Source organism: Entelurus aequoreus, linkage group LG04 (genome assembly GCF_033978785.1).
Source record: "Entelurus aequoreus isolate RoL-2023_Sb linkage group LG04, RoL_Eaeq_v1.1, whole genome shotgun sequence".
NCBI classification, from domain to species: Eukaryota; Metazoa; Chordata; class Actinopteri; order Syngnathiformes; family Syngnathidae; genus Entelurus; species Entelurus aequoreus.
In genome coordinates, this window is record NC_084734.1 from 1,904,374 (window position 1) to 1,930,258 (window position 25,885).

The 25,885-nt window shown below is 38.4% G+C and overlaps 1 protein-coding gene across 3 annotated transcripts in view; it reads left to right on the forward strand.

The window, feature by feature from the left end:
• Positions 1 to 25,885, forward strand: part of bicc2 (bicaudal C homolog 2) — a 77,854-nt gene that overhangs the window by 35,857 nt on the left and 16,112 nt on the right. For 2 of the 3 annotated variants that reach the window (XM_062043363.1, XM_062043365.1), the window contains exons 11-14: positions 783 to 916; positions 984 to 1,189; positions 8,145 to 8,250; positions 12,651 to 12,690. In XM_062043363.1, coding sequence (XP_061899347.1) covers positions 783 to 916; positions 984 to 1,189; positions 8,145 to 8,250; positions 12,651 to 12,690 — 486 coding nt within the window. The remainder of the gene's footprint in view (positions 1 to 782; positions 917 to 983; positions 1,190 to 8,144; positions 8,251 to 12,650; positions 12,691 to 25,885) is intronic. The other variant, XM_062043364.1, reaches the window with a different exon arrangement.

Below are 25,885 nucleotides of genomic sequence, written 5' to 3' on the forward strand. Positions count from 1 at the left end.
TAGTATCTAAGCAGCACATACTGTAAATAGTATCTATTGCACATACTGTAAATAGTATCTATGCAGCACATACTGTAAATAGTATGGAAGCAGCACATACTGTAAATAGTATCTATTGCACCTACTGTAAATAGTATCTATTGCACATACTGTAAATAGTATCTAAGCAGCACATACTGTAAATAGTATATATTGCACATACTGTAAATAGTATCTAAGCAGCACATACTGTAAATAGTATTCAAGCAGTGCATACTGTAAATAGTATCTAAGCAGCACATACTGTAAACAGTATCTATTGCACATACTGTAAATAGTATCTATTGCACATACTGTAAATCTTGTAATTTTACAGTCCATTTTTATGACAGTAAAAATGCTGTGGTTACAGTATAGTCATAATATGGGGACGGCGTGGCGAAGTTGGTAGAGTGGCCGTGCCAGCAATCGGAGCATTGCTGGTTACTGGGGTTCAATCGCCACCTTCTACCATCCTAGTCACGTCCGTTGTGTCCTTGGGCAAGACACTTCACCCTTGCTCCTGATGGGTGCTGGTTAGCGCCTTGCATGGCAGCTCCCGCCATCAGTGTGTGAATGTGTGTGTGAATGGGTGAATGTGGAAATAGTGTCAAAGCGCTTTGAGTACCTTGAAGGTAGAAAAGCGCTATACAAGTATAACCCATTTATCATTTATTTATTTATTTAATATTGTGCCTGCAGTAGTTGACAGACATTCCGATTAAAGTTGCAATACTTTTATGTGTTCTTCGTATGTTAAAAAGTCCCTCTATCAGCTCCCGCGCTGGAAGGTATGAGTGGTACAAAGCCCCGCCCGTCACCCCCACCCGGGCTCCCAGCCCCGACTGAGGAAGTCAGGGCCGGACTGAAGGGAACAGACTGCCGCCCGCTGGAGAAGGTATTGTGCTAACATGGACTAGCAGAAACAAAACCACTCATAGCTCACAGATGACATATTTTTGTAGATTCTAGAAAACGACGACCTGTCGGGACAATCTGAGGACGAGAGCCCTCAGGACAGGGTGATGTTGATGTCATCGGAGGATGCGGTGAACTTCTCCACCAGCAGGATGGCACTGATGGGCCGTAGGGGGAGTCTGCAAGGTCCGGAGTTGAGCAAGGTTTTCAGCCAGGCCAGGCGTCACTCCACTGGGCAGGCGTTAACATGCAGGTGAGGCCGGGTCACGTGCAAACACGTGTAGTTTAATAAAACTGCAGTATGCCACACAAGTAAAAGAACACTGAATACAACCCCGTGAAATGAACATCATGGTGGGTAATGCCCGGTTACAGTCCCAGCCCGTTCCCACGTACCTCGGTGTGCAGCTTGACAGAACACTGACATTCAAACAACACCTGCACAGTGCCAAGGCAAAGACAAGTGCCCGTGCCGCCCTAATACGGCGGCTAGCCGGCACTACATGGGGAGCTACGACGAAGACACTGCACATGTCCACGCTGGCCCTGGTGTTCTCAGCCGCCGAGTACGGTGCCCCGGTTTGGTGCCGTAGCGCCCATGTAAAGAAGTTGGATGTCGACCTCAACAGCGCCCTGCGGAACGTCTCCGGGTGCCTGCGAGGGACCCCAGTAAACCAACTGCCCATCCTCGCTGGCATCACCCCGGCAAACATCAGACGAGAAGCAGCCACAGTGGCCCTCTCCCGAAAGGCACAGACCAGCGAAGATCGTCACAGAAACACCACAACGCATGCGCCTAAAGTCAAGGCGCCCCTTTGCCATGCAAGCCCACGAGCTGCTCAGCACAACATCAGCTGATACTTCCAAGGCCACCTGGGTCAAGACGAGATGGAGAGAACAGTGGAAGTTAGCAGAACCATCTAGGCTGCACCACTACATCGACGACCCCACAGTCATCTCCGGCCAGGAACTGCCCCGGAAGCAGTGGACAACCCTCAACCGCTTGAGGACCGGCGTCGGACGCTACGGAGCAGCAATGAAGAGGTGGGGACTTGCGGAAGATGCCTCCTGCGAGTGTGGGGACCCAGTCCAGACAGTAGAGCATATAGTTACTACTTGCCCCAAACAACGGCCACCGAATGGCGAACAAGGTCTGATTGACCTGGATGATGACACGTTGACCTGGCTCGCCTCAACAGAGCTGAAAATCTAAAGACACAAGACAGAAGCGGAAGGCTGAATCCAACGAAGCTAAACAAAACTACTCGCCCTTTGAAGACCCCAGACAGATAGGCAATGGAGAAGGAACACAGAGGTGTGTGCAGAGTGCTTGTGGAACTTGTACTGGAAGTACTGTATTTTCTGGAGACTGGAGGAGATTCGGATGAAGAGAAAGGGCTACGGAGAAGAAAAAGCTTCGCAGTGTCTTGGCTGAATGAGCAGGTATCGGACACATCGGTCTCCTTAGACGCACCCTCGCTCATCCATGCAGACTGGACACTGGCCGAGAATTAGTGGGCGGCCGAGGGTGGAGTCGGCTCTCTTGGTTGCTTTGTTGGGTCTGCTCCTGTCTCTGGCCATGCTCCCCCCACCCCTTCAGAGGCCACCAGTGTGTGTGGGTGTTGAAATTATGTGTCTAAGTCTAAGCCTGGGCCCCTGGAGAGTGGGTCAAGACTGAGGCCAAAGGAAAACAAAAACTCATAGCCATAAACGTGTGCAAGAGGGAAACAACAAAGGACAATAAAGACCATAAAAGGGCAGAGCTGATGCAACCATCCACTTCTACACACAGCCTCAAAAGTAAAACAACAACAAAAAACAAAAAAAACAAACATACACTGTGGTGGCCTCTGCGGTGTTCCACGCCACCGTCTGCTAGGGAGGGGTGGAGCATGGCCAGAGACAGGAGCAGACCCAACAAAGCAACCAAGAGAGCCGACTCCACCCACGGCCGCCCATTAACTCTCGGGCAGTGTCCAGTCCGCATGGATGAGCAAGGATACGTCCAAGGAGACCGAGGTGTCCGATACCTGCTCATTCAGCCAAGACACCGTGAAGCCTGTCCGTCCCGGCGCTCAGCACCAGCTCCACAGCCCTGTCTCTTCATCCGCATCTCCTCCAGTCTCTCCAAACGGACTCTGGTGTGGCAGAGACCCAGCAGCTGGCCTCCATGGCCAAAAGGCTCCCAGGAGGCAGATCCAGAAGTTCACAAAAAAGCACCGCAGAAGTCACCCCTTGTCACACAGTCCCAAAGGGTCCCGGACCAAAAGGCAAAAAAAAACCCCACATGAAAACCAGAGGGAAACATTAGGAACACAAACGGATGACACAAGAGCACAGAGCTCCTGCCAACAGCAGCCACTACAGTGGCGCCATCTTGGGGAAAAAAAGTGTATGCTATGGCTATGAGGTTTCTTCTCTTCCTTGGCCTGTCATGATCCGTGGTCCGGATCAGGTGTTTGTGTTTTCGGTTAGTTTTGGACTCCTTCTGAGTTTGTTACCATGGCTACTTATGATTTTCACCTGCCTCTGGTGTTCGGGAGGCTCACCTGGTTCTAATCAAGAGACATTATTTAAGCCTGCCTTTGCCGGTCACTCGTCTTGGCTTCTTTGTTTGCTTCACGCTACTGTTACGAAAGTTTTGCTTGCCTCCTAGCCCATGCTGAGTCCGGCTTCAAGTATCGGCACCTTGTTCCGTCGGTTGTTTTCTGTTTTGTACCTCTTCGATTTCTTGTTTCAAGATTAAATCATGTTCCTACCTGCAAGTCCTGTCCGGAGTCGTCCGTTTGCATCCCGGAAGAACGAACCTCGCATAAAGATGCGACCCCAACGTAACATGGCCTCAGTCTGGACCCCCTTTCCAGGGCCCCAGGCTTAGACTGAATATTTTTTTTATTTTTTTAATACTCACCCGCCCAGCGTTTACCTGTTTCTCACCTTTTTTGTAAGGTGTGCCGGAAGTTGGCAGCGATCCTGTTCTGTCTCACTGTAATGTTTGTCTGCTCTTGAATGGGATTGTGCTGAAAATCTTCATTTCCCCTAGGGCAGACCTGGGCAAATTAAGGCCCGGGGGCCACATGCGGCCCGTTAAGCTTTTCAATCTGCCCCGCCAGACATTCCCAAATATTTTTAGATCTTTAAGATAGAAAGTGTAGCTGCCATTATTATGTGCAGTGATGTTTTCTAACTACCATAAGTCTTGAACTATGCTAAGTATTTCAATGGTTGGAATCTGCACTTTTGCATGATATTTTAGTGACTAGTGTTGTCTGATACCAATATTACCGTATTTCCTTGAATAGCCGCCGGGGCGCTAATTAATTTAAAACCTCTTCTCACTCCTGCGCTTACCAAAAGCATGCGGGATGGGCAAGCATGCGCTAATTATTTTAAAACCTCTTCTTACTCCGGCGCTTACCTTATCATGAAAAGCACATTTAATAAAAAAAACGTTATTATGGTCTTACCTTTACTTATAAATGATGTCCATGTGCAGCTGCTTCTGATCAAATGCAGTCTTCCTTATCTTTCTTCAGTTTTAAAAGTCTCTGGAGATATTCCTTTAATTATTACCTCCTGCTTCGATTGAAAGTCCAGTTTAGAAAATGGTTTTATTTTAGATATGTAATCCTCCATGTTAAAAGTGCAAGCAAACGATCGCTGCTCACGCTTGCTGCTTGTTGTCTTCTTCTGCAGCACCGGTCTTCTGCAGTACTGGTAGTCGCAAGAAGGATCACTAGCGCCCTCTACCACCATCATTTAATGACTCATATTTGACCCGGCGGAAGTGCCAAGCATGCGCTAATTATTTTGAGAAACGAGTTTGACCCGGCTGTAATTCTAGGCAGGCGAATACTATATTCCCGGCGGCAATTCAAGGAAATACGGTATTTTGATACTTTTCGGTACTTTTCAATACTTTTCTAAATAAAGGGGACCAGAAAAAATTGCATTATTGGCTTTATTTTAACAAAAAATCTTAGGGTGTGGCGGACCGGTACTTTTCAGGGGCGGTATAGTACCGAATTTGATTCATTAGTATCGCGGTACTATACTAATACCCGTATACCGTACAACCCTACTAGTTACTATGGTAATCTACGTCACAGCAGGTCAGACGAGGCACCAAGCAGTGTGGGTGGGGAGCGTTTCCACAGAGCGTTTCCAGAGCGGCCAGCCTGAAATGCGGGTGTGGAAGGAGATTTTTACAAGAAAGTTCTAAAGCTTTAGTGATATATCACATATATCAGATTGTAGATGTTTTTTGTTTCTTTACCCTTCACGTTCATATTTCGCTGTGTTTGTTACATTTTTGTTGCATTTGGTTTGAAGGTAAAACAGGGGTCACCAACCTTTTTGAAAGCAAGAGCTACTTCTTGGGTACTGATTAATGCGAAGGGCTACGAGTTTGATACACACTTAAATAAATTGCCAGAAATAGCCAATTTGCCCAATTTACCTTCAACTCTATGTTATTATTAATAATTAATGATATTTACACTTAATTGAACGGTTTAAAAGAGGAGAAAACACGAAAAAAATGACAATTCAATTTTGAAACATAGTTTATCTTCAATTTTGACTCTTTGAAATTCAAAATTCAACCGAAAAAAAGAAGAGAAAAACTAGCTAATTTGAATCTTTCTGAAAAAATTAAAAAAATAATTTATGGAACATCATTAGTAATTTTTCCTGATTAAGATTAATTTTAGAATTTTGATGACATGTTTTAAATAGGTTGAAATCCAATCTACACTTTGTTAGAATATATAACAAATTGGACCAAGCTATATTTCTAACAAAGACAAATCATTATTTCTTCTAGATTTTCCAGAACAAAATTTTTAAAAGAAATTCAAAAGACTTTGAAATAAGATTCAAATTTGATTCTACAGATTTTCTAGATTTGCCAGAATAATTTTTTTGAATTTTAATCATAATAAGTTTGAAGAAATATTTCACAAATATTCTTCGTTGAAAAAACAGAAGCTAAAATGAAGAATTAAATTAAAATGTATTTATTATTTATTATTCTTTACAATAAAAAAAAAATTAATTTACTTGAACATTGATTTAAATTGTCAGGAAAGAAGAGGAAGGAATTTAAAAGGTAAAAAGGTATATGTGTTTAAAAATCCTAAAATCATTTTTAAGGTTGTATTTTTTCTCTAAAATTGTCTTTCTGAAAGTTATAAGAAGCGAAGTAAAAAAATTAATGAATTTATTTAAACAAGTGAAGACCAAGTCTTTCAAATATGTTCTTGGATTTTCAAATTGTATTTGAGTTTTGTCTCTCTTAGAATTAAAAATGTCAGGCAAAGCGAGACCAGCTTGCTAGTAAATAAATAACATTTAAAAAATAGAGGCAGCTCACTGGTAAGTGCTGCTATTTGAGCTATTTTTAGACCAGGCCAGCGGGCTACTCATCTGGTCCTTACGGGCTACCTGGTGCCCGCGGGCACCGCGTTGGTGACCCCTGTTGTAAAATATGTCGATTGAGAGGGGGTGTGACGTTCATATGTTCTCAATATTCAGGGTTTTATCGTTCATAGAAAAAATTAAAATTCCATTCCGTTTTTAAGACGGTCTGTCATAACGTTTTTAGCATTCAATCAGACTTTATTGTGAGGTTTTGTATTAGTTTTCCTAAAAATGGACATACCGGCCCCCAGACACATTTTTTTCTCTAAATTTGGCCCCCCGAGTCAAAATAATTGCCCAGGCCTGCCCTAGGGGATTAATAAAGTACTTCTGATTCAAGAACCCTGCCTAGAGTACAGAGCTGTCCACAGTCCCATGACCAGGACAAAACCACCGTGCTCCTCCTGAATCCGAGGCTCAAATATCCGGCGAAGCCTTTTCTCCAGTACACCTGAATAGACCTACACTGCCGTTCAAAAGTTTGGGGTCACATTGAAATGTCCTTATTTTTGAAGGAAAAGCACTGTACTTTTCAATGAAGATAACTTTAAACTAGTCTTAACTTTAAAGAAATACATATGTGCCGTTGTCTAGTGCAGTGTTTTTCAACCTTTTTTGGTATGTAAAAGGTATATAACGCTTAAACCAAAAATGAACAAAAGGCAAGTCCCGCTAGGAAAAGGCACTGAGGCATAGGGAAGGCTACGCAAAACCAAAGTAAAACTGAACTGGCTACAAAGTAAACAAAAACAGAATGCTGGACGACAGCAAAAACTTACAGTGTGTGGAGCAGACACGGCGTCCACAAAGTACATCCGTACATGACATGACAATCAACAGTGTCCCCACAAAGAAATATAGCGTACGCACAACTTAAATAGTCTTGATTGTGGAATAGAACTCAAAGGAAGGCGTGACGCTGCTACAGGAGAACACCAACAAAACAGGAAGGGTCACCAAATTAACAGCGCAAGAGAGGAACTAAAGCACTACACACAGGAAACAACAACAAAAAGTCAAAATAAGGCACGACAACCTGGTGGAGTTTCATTTTTTAACCTTTTCTGCTGGGGGTGTGCCTCCGTATTTTTTTTAAATGAAAAAACTGTGCCTTGGCTCAAAAAAGGTTGAAAAACACTGCTCTATACATTGCTAATGTGGTAAATGACTATTCTAGCTGCAAATGTATGCTTTTTGGTGCAATATCTACACAGGTGTATAGAGGCCCATTTCCAGAAACTATCACTCCAGTGTTCTAATGGCACAATGTGTTTGCTCATTGGCTCAGAAGGCTAATTGATGATTAGAAACCCCTTGTGCAATCGTGTTCACGCATCTGAAAACAGTTTAGCTCGTTACAGAAGCTACAAAACTGATTGAGTTTCTGGAGCATCACATTTGTGGGGTCAATTAAACGCTCAAAATGGCCAGAAAAAGAGAACTTTCATCTGAAACTCGACAGTCTATTTCTTGTTCTTAGAAATTAAGGCTATTCCACAAAATTGTTTGGGTGACCCCAAACTTTTGAACGGTAGTGTATCCAATTTTTATCTTCTCCAGTCGCTATCCTGCCGACTGGTCCTTTCATTGTCTGACTTTTATCTTCTTCCTGTGTGAGAAACAGCTCACACCACACAGCTGTGTTTGACTCGTACGCAGCTCATAATTATACACAATATAAATGCTGGCTTTGCAGTCTTCCTGTTGCCGCGGTGTTGGTCTTTTAATTGCTACTTGTGTGTGTGTGTGTGTGTGTGTGTGTGTGTGTGTGTGTGTGTGTGCACAAGGATGCTGAATGCAGAAATTGAGCGTGGGAGGAGCGAGCAGAGGAACAGCCTGAGGAGAGATGCCATGCAGTCCCGGGATGTTTGCGCGAGCTCTTCGGAATCTGAGGTGAGGATTGCAAAGAATAACGTAAAATACACTCTCTGTATTCGACACAGTGCACACAATTTTTCTAAATACACAAAAGAAGACTTTTCCTTTGTGCTGCTTCCGATTCGATTTCTTTGTCCTGGGGATCATACTTGCCAACCCTCCCGAATTTTCCAGGAGACTCCCGAATTTCAGTGCCTCTCCCGAAAATCCTCCGGGACAACCATTCTCCCGAAAATCTCCCGATTTCCGGCCGGACAACTATATTGGGGGCGTGCCTTAAAGGCACTACCTTTTAACGTCGTCTCTCACCTGAAAAGGAGACTATTATATATGTCTCCGTTATCCATAGGTGCAGGGCCGGCCCGTGGCATAGGCCGTATAGGCAAATGCTAAGGGCGCCGTCCATCAGGGGGAGGAAAAAAAACAAAAAAAAACAACTATTATTTCTAAATACATAAAATAATCCCCACGTTAATTAAAATGCAAAGTAAAGCCTATTTAATAGAAATATTATTTGTTACAACATTACGCGCCCCCTCCCTTCCCGTATCATGACTCTTTTTGGACGTCACCACATCAAAAAATCAACACAAGATGTCAAAACGGCCAAAACTGTCAGGTGCCCAGGGAAGTAAAAAGAGAAAAGAAGAGGAGAAACGAGAAAAAGACAGAGGTAGCAGGTAGGTAACGTTAGCCTACATGAAATTATTTGTCTGTTACATAATGTGATAGTAACCTGGCTTTTTAGCATTAAGCTAATGTTACATGATTCGGCAATTGCTAATCAATAAATAGCTAGTTCTGTTTTAACGTCGGGTTAATATTGTGGAGGGGGCTAAATTGTTATGGAAAATAATAATGTAACGTTAGGTAATTACAGTACTCCCTGGTGTACAGTCATTTGTAAGTCATTCTAGTTAATGCAATATTAAAAAGCACAAATAGAGAACTCTGTAGGATCCCCTTTTTTTGTAATATAGTTGTTAAAGTCATACTGGTTTGATATCTTGTTTTGTGCAGTGCCTTATTTATATTGTATTTTTTATTTATTTTATGCAACTTGTTGACACGTTTTATTTTGTGTTTATGTATGTAAAAAATATTGTATTTCATATATTCATTTTTTATTTTTTGTATACATTTATTTATCCATATTTTTTTTCATCTTGTTAACTATTCTGATTGTTAATTTGCTTTCTTTAAGTAAAAAAAAAAAGGTCAAAGACAAAGCTATTCGGTTTCTTGTGAGTATATACACTTCACTGCCGATGTGGGGGGGGGGCGCCACCTAAAATCTTGCCTAGGGCGCCACATTGGTTAGGGCCGGGCCTGCATAGGTTTATCTATAACCCATAAAGTAGGCAGGCACGGAACTATTTCTCAGCGGCGCGTTTATACACTGACACACAACATCCGGATTCCCATCATGCATTGCGGCAAACTACGGCAAGTTGTACTATCCAAAATTTCCAGCCGGACAAACAATATTGGGGGCGTGCCTTAAAGACACTGCCTTTAGCGTCGTCTCTCACCTGAAAAGGAGACTATTATATATGTCGCCGTTATCCATAGGTGTATCTATAACCTATAACACGGTGGCTGAGTGGATATAGTCACTCATGAACGCTCAGAGAAGCACAAGGCGGCGACAACGCGAAATTATGGGCCACCTTGAAAGCAACATTTCGTTCTCATTTGCGGATGTTTTCAACAAATCCGTGAAGGATATGTGCCCGGATTTAGAGATCGCTCGCCAGTACTCAAATGGCAGAACGAAAGCTACTCAAATAGTGAAAAGTAAGTGTTATTTTTAAAAAAAAGTAAGCAGCAAGTACAGTACAGTTAGTAGAACTGTGTTTTCATTACTGTTTACTGTACTATATATATATATATATATATATATATATATATATATATATATATATATATATATATATATATATATATATATATATATATATATATATATATATATATATATATATATATATATATATATATATATATATATATATATATACATATATATATATATATATATATATATATATATATATATATATATATATGTATATGTATATATATATATATATATATATATATATATATATATATATATATATATATATATATATATATATATATATATGTATAAATATATATATATATATATATATATATATATATATATATATATATATATATATATATATATATATATATATATATATATATATATATATATATATATATATATATATATATATATATATATAAAAATACTTTAATTTTAGTGAATTCTAGCTATAAATATACCCCTCCCCCTTAACCCCAACCCCGGACCAGCCCCCCCCTAAACCCCCCTGACCCCGCCCAGCCCCCAATCTCCCGAATTCGGAGGTCTCAAGGTTGGCAAGTATGACTGAAAGTCAAGTATATATATGTATATGTATATATATATATATATATATATGTATATGTATATATATATATATATATATATATTATATATATATATATATATATATATATATATATATATATATATATATATATATATATATATATATATATATATATATATATATATATATATATATATATATATATATACAAACCCCGTTTCCATATGAGTTGGGAAATTGTGTTAGATGTAAATATAAACGGAATACAATGATTTGCAAATCCTTTTCAACCCATATTCAGTTGAATATGCTACAAAGACAACATATTTGGTGTTCAAACTCATAAACTTTATTTTTTTTTTGCAAATAATAATTAACTTAGAATTTCCTGGCTGCAACACGTGCCAAAGTAGTTGGGAAAGGGCATGTTCACCACTGTGTTACATGGCCTTTCCTTTTAACAACACTCAGTAAAGGTTTGGGAACTGAGGAGACACATTTTTGAAGCATCTCAGCGCGTGGCTTGGCATTGTCTTGCTGAAATAAGCAGGGGTGTCCATGGTAGCGTTGCTTGGATGGCAACATATGTTGCTCCAAAAGCTGTATGTACCTTTCAGCATTAATGGTGCCTTCACAGATGTGTAAGTTACCCATGTCTTGGGCACTAATACACCCCCATACCATCACACATGCTGCCTTTTACACTTTGCGCCTATAACAATCCGGATGGTTCTTTTCCTCTTTGGTCCGGAGGACACGACGTCCACAGTTTCCAAAAAAAATTTGAAATGTGGACTCCTCAGACCACAGAACACTTTTCCACTTTGTATCAGTCCATCTTAGATGAGCTCAGGCCCAGCGAAGCCGACGCCGTTTCTGGGTGTTGTTGATCAACGGTTTTCGCCTTGCATAGGAGAGTTTTAACTTGCACTTACAGATGTAGCGACCAACTGTAGTTACTGACAGTGGGTTTCTGAAGTGTTCCTGAGCCCATGTGGTGATATCCTTTACACACTGATGTGGCTTGTTGATGCAGTGCAGCCTGAGGGATGGAAGGTCACGGGCTTAGCTGCTTACGTGCAGTGATTTCTCCAGATTCTCCGAACCCTTTGATGATATTACGGAGCGTAGATGGTGAAATCCCTAAATTCCTTGCAATAGCTGGTTGAGAAAGGTTGTTCTTAAACTGTTCAACAATTTGCTCACACATTTGTTGACAAAGTGGTGACCCTCGCCCCATCCTTGTTTGTGAATGACTGAGCATTTCATGGAATCTACTTTTATACCCAATCATGGCACCCACCTGTTCCCAATTTGCCTGCACACCCGTGGGATGTTCCAAATAAGTGTTTGATGAGCATTCCTCAACTTTATCAGTATTTATTGCCACCTTTCCCAACTTCTTTGTCACGTGTTGCTGCCATCAAATTCTAAAGTTAATGATTATTTGCAACAAAAAAAAAAATGTTTACAAGTTTGTTGTCTTTGTAGCATATTCAACTGAATATGGGTTGAAAAGGATTTGCAAATCATTGTATTCCGTTTATATTTACATCTAACACCATTTCCCGACTCATATGGACACGGGGTTTGCATATATATATATATATATATATATATATATATATATATATATATATATATATATATATATATATATATATATATACATATAAGAAATACTTGAATTTCAGTGAATTCTAGCTATAAATAAACTCCCGCCGCCCCCCACCTCATTAAACCCTCCCCAACCTCCCGAATTCGGAGGTCTCAAAGTTGGCAAGTATGCTGGGGATCGATTCTTTTGTGTTTGTTTGGTCCTCGTCTCATCCCTGCTGTTCCTCACGCATAGTCGCACTAAGTATTAACAGGCTTACCGCCACCCGTAAGTGGTGTTCCATGCGCGAGTGTTGCTGTAAAGCAGCCGTAAAAGACGTCCCCTGCCTCTTCCAAGGTGTCACAAAGTCCTGCATTATTTAACTACTTTGTTTGCTGTTTGTGCTTTTGTAGGTTTATGACTACGAGAAGAAGAAGCTGCTGGCAACCAGAGGTTTGTGCTCCTAAATGTTTAATAGGGCTCCTCGTATTGTACTGTGCCGCGCAAAGAGCAGCGCTAATCTAATATTCACAGGCCTGTAGCATATGGACAAAAGTCTGAATCAATTCATTAACCCAAGGGTTTGCAGTCAGCCTCTCCTCGGAGAATTTAACACGGCTGCCTCCAAAAGGCTTACTCCTTCAAAAAGAATTCTGCAGCATATGTTGCGGATACTCGGTTCACTTTCTCAAATTGGAACTGAAATCTTTTTCGGAGTTTTGCCTATTGTTCACAGTCGTTATGAGAGACAAGAAGACGGATGCATTTTTTTAATGCATTCTAAATGGTGAATAAACATATATGAAAGTCTGCTTACAATGGAGCCAATGATAGGTCCTCTATAAAAGCCCTCTGAATAAATAAATATACATTTTGTGTCTTAAATAATAACCAAGTATTAGGGATGTTGTTATTATAAGCACTAAACTATTTATAGCAGCGTCATGATCAGAGGGAGCTAACTAGCTGGTGTGGCTACGATGACATCATCGGCCGGTGAGCGGCTTCCTCGCCTTAGATCTTGTGAAAGTAGGATGAGGAAGGAAAAGGATGATGAAGAAGAAGAAGGATGATGAAGAAGAAAAAGGAGGACGATGGTGATGATGATGATGATGATGTAGAAGAATAAGGATGATGAAGAAGAAGAAGAAGAAGGACCGTGAAGAAGAAGAATGATGAAGAAGAAGAAGAAGATGGACGATGAAGAAGAAGAAGGATGATGAAGAAGAATGAAGAAAAAGAAGGACGATGAAGAAGGATGATGATGAAGAAGAATGATGATGAAGAAGAAGGATGATGATGAAGAAGGATGATGACGAAGAAGGATGATGAAGAAGAATGATGATGAAGAAGGATGATGAAGACAAAGGATGATGAAGAAGAAGGATGAAGAAGAAGAAGGATGATGAAGAAGGATGATGAAGAAGAAAAAGAAGGATGATAAAGAAGAAGGATGAAGAAGAAGAAGGATGATGAAGAAGGATGATGAAGAAGAAAAAGAAGGATGATGAAGAAGAAGGATGATGAATAAGAAGGATGATGAAGAAGAAAAAGAAGGATGATGAAGAAGAAGGATGATGAATAAGAAGGATGAAGAAGAAGAAAAAGAAGAAGAAGGATGATGAAGAAGGATGGTGAAGAAGAAAAAGAAGGATGATGAAGAAGAAGGATGATGAATAAGAAGGATGAAGAAGAAGAAGAAGAAGAAGAAGGATGATGAAGAAGGATGGTGAAGAAGAAAAAGAAGGATGGTGAAGAAGAAAAAGAAGGATGATTAAGAAGAAAAAGAAGGATGATGAAGAAGAAGAAAAAGGATGATAATGATGAAGAAGGATGATGATGAAGAAGAATAATGATGATGAAGAAGAAGGATGATGAAGAAGAATGATGATGAAGAAGGATGATGAAGACGAAGGATGATGAAGAAGGATGATGAAGAAGAAGAAGGATGATGAAGAAGGATGATGAAGAAGATGAAGGATGATGAAGAAGGATGATGAAGAAGAAAAAGAAGGATGATGAAGAAGAAGAAAAAGGATGATAATGATGAAGAAGGATGATGATAAGGAAGAATAATGATGATGAAGAAGAAGGATGATGAAGAAGACTGATGATGAAGAAGGATGATGAAGACGAAGGATGATGAAGAAGGATGATGAAGAAGAAAAAGAAGGATGATGAAGAAGAAGGATGATGAAGAAGAAGGATGAAGAAGAAGAAGGATGATGAAGAAAAAAAAGAAGGATGATGAAGAAGAAAAAGGATGATAATGATGAAGAAGGATGATGATGAAGAAGAATAATGATGATGAAGAAGGATGATGAAGAATAATGATGATGAAGAAGGATGATGAAGACGAAGGATGATGAAGAAGTAGGATGAAGAAGAAGGATGATGAAGAAGGATGATGAAGAAGAAAAAGAAGGATGATGAAGAAGGATGATGAAGAAGAAGAATGAAGAAGAAGAAGAAGGATGATGAAGAAGGATGATGAAGAAGAAGAATGAAGAAGAAGAAGAAGGATGATGAAGAAGGATGGTGAAGAAGAAAAAGAAGGATGATGAAGAAGAAAAAGAAGGATGATGAAGAAGAAGAAGAAGGATGATGTAGAAGGATGGTGAAGAAGAAAAAGAAGGATGGTGAAGAAGAAAAAGAAGGATGATGAAGAAGGTTGGTGAAGAAGAAAAAGAAGGATGGTGAAGAAGAAAAAGAAGGATGATGAAGAAGAAAAAGAAGGATGATGAAGAAGAAGGATGAAGAAGAAGAAGAAGAAGGATGATGAAGAAGGATGGTGAAGAAGAAAAAGAAGGATGATGAAGAAGAAAAAGAAGGATGATGAAGAAGAAGGATGAAGAAGAAGAAGAAGAAGAAGGATGATGAAGAAGGATGGTGAAGAAGAAAAAGAAGGATGATGAAGAAGAAAAAGAAGGATGATGAAGAGGAAGGATGAAGAAGAAGGATGAAGAAGAAGAATAAGGATGATGAAGAAGAAAAAGAAGGATGAGGGTGATGATGATGATGATGAAGAAGAATAAGGATGATGATGAAGAAGAAGTATGATGAAGAAGAAGAAGATGGACGATAAAGAAGAACAACAAGGATGATGAAGAAGAAGAATGGGCAGAAGGACACAAAAAGATGCTAGGTTCCCAGGCCCCTTCACCTCGTTTCTTTGTGAGGATTATGAGACATTCTTCATCTAAATAGGAATATATGAATATCTTAATGACAGCAGACATTGTACAGTAAGGGCTGCTTTGTTATGTTTGTTGGCGCTCATGAAGTCTACAGTGAGCAGAAATCAGTGATGAAGAAAAAATGACCAAAATACACAAATATTAACGTGGCAGTTACCTATGTACTCACATCATGGGATAGGCTCCAGCACCCCCCGCGACCCAGTAAGGGACAAGCGGTAGAAAATGCGTACGTCCAATGGAACATTTAAAGTTTTGGTGTTGTTCACTGGCGTCATATTGCAGTCTACACGTACGTATCTCCTATGTGTGACCGCCATCATATTGCAGTCTACACGTACTGTATCTCCTATGTGTGACTGCCATCTACTGCTCACACTTATAGATGCAGTCTTAATGACAGCAGACATTGTACAGTAAGGGCTGCTTTATTATGTTTGTTGGCGCTCATGAAGTCTACACTGATAAAGACAAAAATGACCAAAATACACAAATATTAACGTGGCCGTTACATATATACTCACATCATGGGATAGGCTCCAGCACCCCCCGCGACCCAGTAAGGGACAAGCGGTAGAAAATAGATGGATGGATGGATGCATATAAAACCTTAATGGAGGTGATTGGAGGTTTTTTTAGGGGCTCCATTGTAAGCCAACTTTTAATCGCAATTATTTAATATTTTGAAAAAAATCAGAATCACTTTTAAAAATGTTTTTATGAATTAAATGTAATTTTAAAAAATTATTAATTTAGATAATTAAAATGAATAATTATTAATTAATTCTATAATTTATTATTAATAAAGCCTAACAATTAGCTCTTCCCTCACAACACTCTTAAGTTGGGGTACCACTTTATGTCCAAATACTTTTGTCCATATTGTGTATTGTAAAAGTACTTATTTGTGCAAATTAGGGATGTCCGATAATGGCTTTTTGCCGATATCCGATATGCCGATATTGTCCAACTCTTTAATTACTGATACCGATATCAACCGATACCGATATCAACCGATATATACAGTCGTGGAATTAACACATTATTATGCCTAATTTGGACAACCAGGTATGGTGAAGATAAGGTACTTTTTTTAAAAAAAATGAATCAAATAAAATAAGATAAATAAATTAAAAACATTTTCTTGAATAAAAAAGAAAGTAAAACAATATAAAAACAGTTACATAGAAACTAGTAATGAATGAAAATTTGTAAAATTAACTGTTAAAGGTTAGTACTATTAGTGGAGCAGCAGCACGCACAATCATGTGTGCTTACGGACTGTATCCCTTGCAGACTGTATTGATATATATTGATATATAATGTAGGAAGCAGAATATTAATAACAGAAAGAAACAACCCTTTTGTGTGAATGAGTGTAAATGGGGGAGGGAGGTTTTTTGGGTTGGTGCACTAATTGTAAGTGTATCTTGTGTTTTTTATGTGGATTTAATAAAAAAAACAAACAAAAAAAAACGATACTGATAATAAAAAAAACGATACCGATAATTTCCGATATTACATTTTAACGCATTTATCTATCTATCTCTAGTGCAAATGTTGTTATTATCAAGTTGTCCCCCGCCGCTATACATTTGTTTTTTTTCTGCAAAAGTGTTTTCGCTGCAGAAGCAGTATGATTATTTACAATTCATTTCAATGGAGGCAGCGCATTGATACCATGAGATTGGAAACACTATCGTGCATGTTTATTGGCGACACGGCGCCCGTCTTCACAATAAGACAATACTATAACTCTCATTCCACGCACAGGAAGAAAGACACATGAAACTGCGTCCCCGTGATGGGACTGAGATATTTGGCCCCCGCCTAAACACAAAGTTAACGCCACCTCGTCCATCATTCAGAAAGAGATATGGAGAAAATCCACAGCCAAAAGGTCCCAAATTGCCTTAGTGTTCCTTTATGATGGGATTATGAACTTGGAGTGTGAATGGGCCATCTGCTGCGTAAGTCATTTAAAGTCACATATCGCAGGAGATGGATGCTGCATTGACTCACAGAATCACACACAGGCTCCCAGACTGAGTTAGACCATGGCGTGACACTGTGAACTCTGGAGGGACACATAGGAAATAAATAGATTGATAAATATTTATTTAATTAATCCATCCATCCATCTTCTTCCGCTTATCCGAGCCTAAGCAGGGAAGCCCAGACTTCCCTCTACCCAGCCACTTCGTCCAGCTCTTCCCGGGGGATCCCGAGGCGTTCCCAGGCCGGCCGGGAGATATAGTCTTCCCAACGTGTCCTGGGTCTTCCCCGTGGCCTCCTACCGGTCGGACGTGCCCTAAACACCTCCCTAGGGAGGCGTTCGGATGGCGTCCTGACCAGATGCCCGAACCACCTCATCTGGCTTCTCTCCATGTGGAGGAGCAGCGGCTTTACTTTGAGCTCCCCTCGGATGACAGAGCTTCTCACCCTATCTCTAAGGGAGAGACCCGCCACCCGGCGGAGGAAGCTCATTTGGGCCGCTTGTACCCGTGATCTTGTCCTTTCGGTCATAACCCAAAGCTCATGACCATAGGTGAGGATGGAGCGACGCTCTAGCTGCGTTGAAAACAATAGGAAAATATGATGGAGTGAACAACTGACAACGTCACGCTACTTCCGGTAGGGGCAAGGCTTTTTTTTTTATCAGAGACCAAAAGTTGCGAACTTTATCGTCGTTGTTCTCTACTAAATCCTTTCAGCAAAAATATGGCAATATCGCGAAATGATCAAGTATGACACATAGAATGGATCTGCTATCCCCGTTTAAATAAAAAAAAAAAATTCATTTCAGTAGGCCTTTAAAACAAGTAAAACACTCTAACAAAAAATCTGCTTGGTGGGAAGAATTATCTTATCAGACAGAAAATAAGCAAATTTCACCCTTATTTGAGATATTTAATCATACTTAGATTTCAGTTTTTGCAGTGTATCTCCTATGTCTGACTGCCATCTACTCGTCACACTTATAATTTCGCAGTGTGCCGAATAAAATTGCTTCGAGGTCGGTAAGCACAACCATAATTATTTGGCGCACCGGGTTATAAGGCGCACTGTCGATTTTTGAGAAAATGAAAGGATTTTAAGTGCGCCTTATAGTCGGAAAAATGAGTCCGACAAATAGGGAATGTATTCTGTTCCTTGCTCGTGTAACATGTTACACAAATATTACAACATGCCTGCTTCTTTGTGTGTGTGTGTGTGTGTGTCTCGCTCTTAACACTGTGAGCCTTATTAAGTATGCCACATGCTGGCATCAAGAAGCATGCATTATTCAACACCTGAACCCAGCACACCCGTCTATATATATTGGAGTGGAACTGCAGTGATGGACAGACCGCATTGATTCACTTTGTCAACGTGAAGCTGCAAAGTCTCCCCCAGCTCTTTAGAGCTGTCAATCATATGTTGCATTATTGTTTGGCCTTTCAACAACTTCATATCGAGTCAGACATATATAACACTTGATATCGAGTCAGACACATATAACACTTGATATCGACTCAGACATATATAACACTTGATATCGAGTCAGACACATATAACACTTGATATCGAGTCAGACATATATAACACTTGATATCGAGTCAGACATATATAACACTTGATATCGAGTCAGACATATATAACACTTGATATCGAGTCAGACATATATAACACTTGATATCGAGTCAGACATATATAACACTTGATATCGAGTCAGACATATATAACACTTGATATCGAGTCAGACATATATAACACTTGATATCGAGTCAGACACATATAACACTTGATATCGAGTCAGACATATATAACACTTGATATCGAGTCAGACATATATAACACTTGATATCGAGTCAGACATATATAACACTTGATATCGAGTCAGACACATATAACACTTGATATCGAGTCAGACACATATAACACTTGATATCGAGTCAGACACATATAACACTTGATATCGAGTCAGACACATATAACACTTGATATCGAGTCAGACACATATAACACTTGATATCGAGTCAGACACATATAACACTTGATATCGAGTCAGACACATATAACACTTGATATCGAGTCAGACACATATAACACTTGATATCGAGTCAGACATATATAACACTTGATATCGAGTCAGACATATATAACACTTGATATCGAGTCAGACATATATAACACTTGATATCGAGTCAGACATATATAACACTTGATATCGAGTCAGACACATATAACACTTGATATCGAGTCAGACACATATAACACTTGATATCGAGTCAGACATATATAACACTTGATATCGAGTCAGACATATATAACACTTGATATCGAGTCAGACATATATAACACTTGATATCGAGTCAGACACATATAACACTTGATATCGAGTCAGACATATATAACACTTGATATCGAGTCAGACACATATAACACTTGATATCGAGTCAGACATATATAACACTTGATATCGAGTCAGACATATATAACACTTGATATCGAGTCAGACATATATAACACTTGATATCGAGTCAGACACATATAACACTTGATATCGAGTCAGACACATATAACACTTGATATCGAGTCAGACACATATAACACTTGATATCGAGTCAGACACATATAACACTTGATATCGAGTCAGACACATATAACACTTGATATCGAGTGAGACACATATAACACTTGATATCGAGTCAGACACATATAACACTTGATATCGAGTCAGACACATATAACACTTGATATCGAGTCAGACATATATAACACTTGATATCGAGTCAGACATATATAACACTTGATATCGAGTCAGACACATATAACACTTGATATCGAGTCAGACATATATAACACTTGATATCGAGTCAGACATATACAACACTTGATATGGAGTCAGACATATATAACACTTGATATCGAGTCAGACATATATAACACTTGATATCGAGTCAGACATATACAACACTTGATATCGAGTCAGACATATATAACACTTGATATCGAGTCAGACATATATAACACTTGATATCGAGTCAGACATATATAACACTTGATATCGAGTCAGACATATATAACACTTGATATCGAGTCAGACATATACAACACTTGATATGGAGTCAGACATATATAACACTTGATATCGAGTCAGACATATATAACACTTGATATCGAGTCAGACATATACAACACTTGATATCGAGTCAGACATATATAACACTTGATATCGAGTCAGACATATATAACACTTGATATCGAGTCAGACATATATAACACTTGATATCGAGTCAGACATATATAACACTTGATATCGAGTCAGACATATATAACACTTGATATCGAGTCAGACATATATAACACTTGATATCGAGTCAGACATATATAACACTTGATATCGAGTCAGACACATATAACACTTGATATGGAGTCAGACATATATAAAACTTGATATCGAGTCAGACATATATAACACTTGATATCGAGTCAGACATATATAACACTTGATATCGAGTCAGACATGTATAACACTTGATATCGAGTCAGACATATATAACACTTGATATCGAGTCAGACATATATAACACTTGATATCGAGTCAGACATATATAACACTTGATATCGAGTCAGACATATATAACACTTGATATCGAGTCAGACGTATATAACACTTGATATCGAGTCAGACATATATAACACTTGATATCGAGTCAGACATATATAACACTTGATATCGAGTCAGACGTATATAACACTTGATATCGAGTCAGACGTATATAACACTTGATATCGAGTCAGACATATATAACACTTGATATCGAGTCAGACATATATAACAGTTGATATCGAGTCAGACGTATATAACACTTGATATCGAGTCAGACGTATATAACACTTGATATCGAGTCAGACATATATAACACTTGATATCGAGTCAGACATATATAACACTTGATATCGAGTCAGACGTATATAACACTTGATATCGAGTCAGACGTATATAACACTTGATATCGAGTCAGACATATATAACACTTGATATCGAGTCAGACATATATAACAGTTGATATCGAGTCAGACGTATATAACACTTGATATCGAGTCAGACGTATATAACACTTGATATCGAGTCAGACATATATAACACTTGATATCGAGTCAGACATATATAACACTTGATATCGAGTCAGACATATATAACACTTGATATCGAGTCAGACATATATAACACTTGATATCGAGTCAGACGTATATAACACTTGATATCGAGTCAGACATATATAACACTTGATATCGAGTCAGACATATACAACACTTGATATCGAGTCAGACATATACAACACTTGATATCGAGTCAGACATATACAACACTTGATATCGAGTCAGACATATACAACACTTGATATCGAGTCAGACATGTATAACACTTGATATCGAGTCAGACATATATAACACTTGATATCGAGTCAGACATATATAACACTTGATATCGAGTCAGACATATATAACACTTGATATCGAGTCAGACATATACAACACTTGATATCGAGTCAGACATATATAACACTTGATATCGAGTCAGACATGTATAACACTTGATATCGAGTCAGACATATATAACACTTGATATCGAGTCAGACATATATAACACTTGATATCGAGTCAGACATATATAACACTTGATATGGAGTCAGACATATATAACACTTGATATCAAGTCAGACATATATAACACTTGATATCGAGTCAGACATATATAACACTTGATATCGAGTCAGACGTATATAACACTTGATATCGAGTCAGACGTATATAACACTTGATATCGAGTCAGACATATATAACACTTGATATCGAGTCAGACATATATAACAGTTGATATCGAGTCAGACATATACAACACTTGATATCGAGTCAGACATATATAACACTTGATATCGAGTCAGACGTATATAACACTTGATATCGAGTCAGACGTATATAACACTTGATATCGAGTCAGACGTATATAACACTTGATATCGAGTCAGACGTATATAACACTTGATATCGAGTCAGACGTATATAACACTTGATATCGAGTCAGACGTATATAACACTTGATATCGAGTCAGACGTATATAACACTTGATATCGAGTCAGACGTATATAACACTTGATATCGAGTCAGACGTATATAACACTTGATATCGAGTCAGACGTATATAACACTTGATATCGAGTCAGACGTATATAACACTTGATATCGAGTCAGACTATAACACTTGATATCGAGTCAGACGTATATAACACTTGATATCGAGTCAGACGTATATAACACTTGATATGGAGTCAGACATATATAACACTTGATATGGAGTCAGACATATATAAAACTTGATATCGAGTCAGACATATATAACACTTGATATCGAGTCAGACATATATAACACTTGATATCGAGTCAGACATGTATAACACTTGATATCGAGTCAGACATATATAACACTTGATATCGAGTCAGACATATATAACACTTGATATCGAGTCAGACATATATAACACTTGATATCGAGTCAGACATATATAACACTTGATATCGAGTCAGACGTATATAACACTTGATATCGAGTCAGACATATATAACACTTGATATCGAGTCAGACATATATAACACTTGATATCGAGTCAGACGTATATAACACTTGATATCGAGTCAGACGTATATAACACTTGATATCGAGTCAGACATATATAACACTTGATATCGAGTCAGACATATATAACAGTTGATATCGAGTCAGACGTATATAACACTTGATATCGAGTCAGACGTATATAACACTTGATATCGAGTCAGACATATATAACACTTGATATCGAGTCAGACGTATATAACACTTGATATCGAGTCAGACGTATATAACACTTGATATCGAGTCAGACATATATAACACTTGATATCGAGTCAGACATATATAACAGTTGATATCGAGTCAGACGTATATAACACTTGATATCGAGTCAGACGTATATAACACTTGATATCGAGTCAGACATATATAACACTTGATATCGAGTCAGACATATATAACAGTTGATATCGAGTCAGACATATATAACACTTGATATCGAGTCAGACATATATAACACTTGATATCGAGTCAGACATATATAACACTTGATATCGAGTCAGACGTATATAACACTTGATATCGAGTCAGACATATATAACACTTGATATCGAGTCAGACATATACAACACTTGATATCGAGTCAGACATATACAACACTTGATATCGAGTCAGACATATACAACACTTGATATCGAGTCAGACATATACAACACTTGATATCGAGTCAGACATGTATAACACTTGATATCGAGTCAGACATATATAACACTTGATATCGAGTCAGACATATATAACACTTGATATCGAGTCAGACATATATAACACTTGATATCGAGTCAGACATATACAACACTTGATATCGAGTCAGACATATATAACACTTGATATCGAGTCAGACATGTATAACACTTGATATCGAGTCAGACATATATAACACTTGATATCGAGTCAGACATATATAACACTTGATATCGAGTCAGACATATATAACACTTGATATGGAGTCAGACATATATAACACTTGATATCAAGTCAGACATATATAACACTTGATATCGAGTCAGACATATATAACACTTGATATCGAGTCAGACGTATATAACACTTGATATCGAGTCAGACGTATATAACACTTGATATCGAGTCAGACATATATAACACTTGATATCGAGTCAGACATATATAACAGTTGATATCGAGTCAGACATATACAACACTTGATATCGAGTCAGACATATATAACACTTGATATCGAGTCAGACGTATATAACACTTGATATCGAGTCAGACGTATATAACACTTGATATCGAGTCAGACGTATATAACACTTGATATCGAGTCAGACGTATATAACACTTGATATCGAGTCAGACGTATATAACACTTGATATCGAGTCAGACGTATATAACACTTGATATCGAGTCAGACGTATATAACACTTGATATCGAGTCAGACGTATATAACACTTGATATCGAGTCAGACGTATATAACACTTGATATCGAGTCAGACGTATATAACACTTGATATCGAGTCAGACGTATATAACACTTGATATCGAGTCAGACTATAACACTTGATATCGAGTCAGACATATATAACACTTGATATCGAGTCAGACGTATATAACACTTGATATCGAGTCAGACGTATATAACACTTGATATCGAGTCAGACGTATATAACACTTGATATCGAGTCAGACATATACAACACTTGATATCGAGTCAGACTATAACACTTGATATCGAGTCAGACGTATATAACACTTGATATCGAGTCAGACGTATATAACACTTGATATCGAGTCAGACGTATATAACACTTGATATCGAGTCAGACGTATATAACACTTGATATCGAGTCAGACGTATATAACACTTGATATCGAGTCAGACATATATAACACTTGATATCGAGTCAGACATATATAACACTTGATATCGAGTCAGACACATATAACACTTGATATCGAGTCAGACACATATAACACTTGATATCGAGTCAGACACATATAACACTTGATATCGAGTCAGACACATATAACACTTGATATAGAGTCAGACACATATAACACTTGATATCGAGTCAGACACATATAACACTTGATATCGAGTCAGACATATATAACACTTGATATCGAGTCAGACATATATTACACTTGATATCGAGTCAGACATATATAACGCTTGATATCGAGTCAGACATATATAACGCTTGATATCGAGTCAGACATATATAACGCTTGATATCGAGTCAGACATATATAACACTTGATATCGAGTCAGACATATATAACACTTGATATCGAGTCAGACATATATAACACTTGATATCGAGTCAGACATATATTACACTTGATATCGAGTCAGACATGTATAACACTTGATATCGAGTCAGACATATACAACACTTGATATCGAGTCAGACATATATAACACTTGATATCGAGTCAGACATATATAACACTTGATATCGAGTCAGACATATATAACACTTGATATCGAGTCAGACATATATAACACTTGATATCGAGTCAGACATATATAACACTTGATATCGAGTCAGACATATATAACACTTGATATCGAGTCAGACATATATAACACTTGATATTGAGTCAGACATATATAACACTTGATATCGAGTCAGACATATATAACACTTGATATCGAGTCAGACATATATAACACTTGATATCGAGTCAGACATATATAACACTTGATATCGAGTCAGACACATATAACACTTGATATCGAGTCAGACATATATAACACTTGATATCGAGTCAGACATATATAACACTTGATATCGAGTCAGACATATATAACACTTGATATCGAGT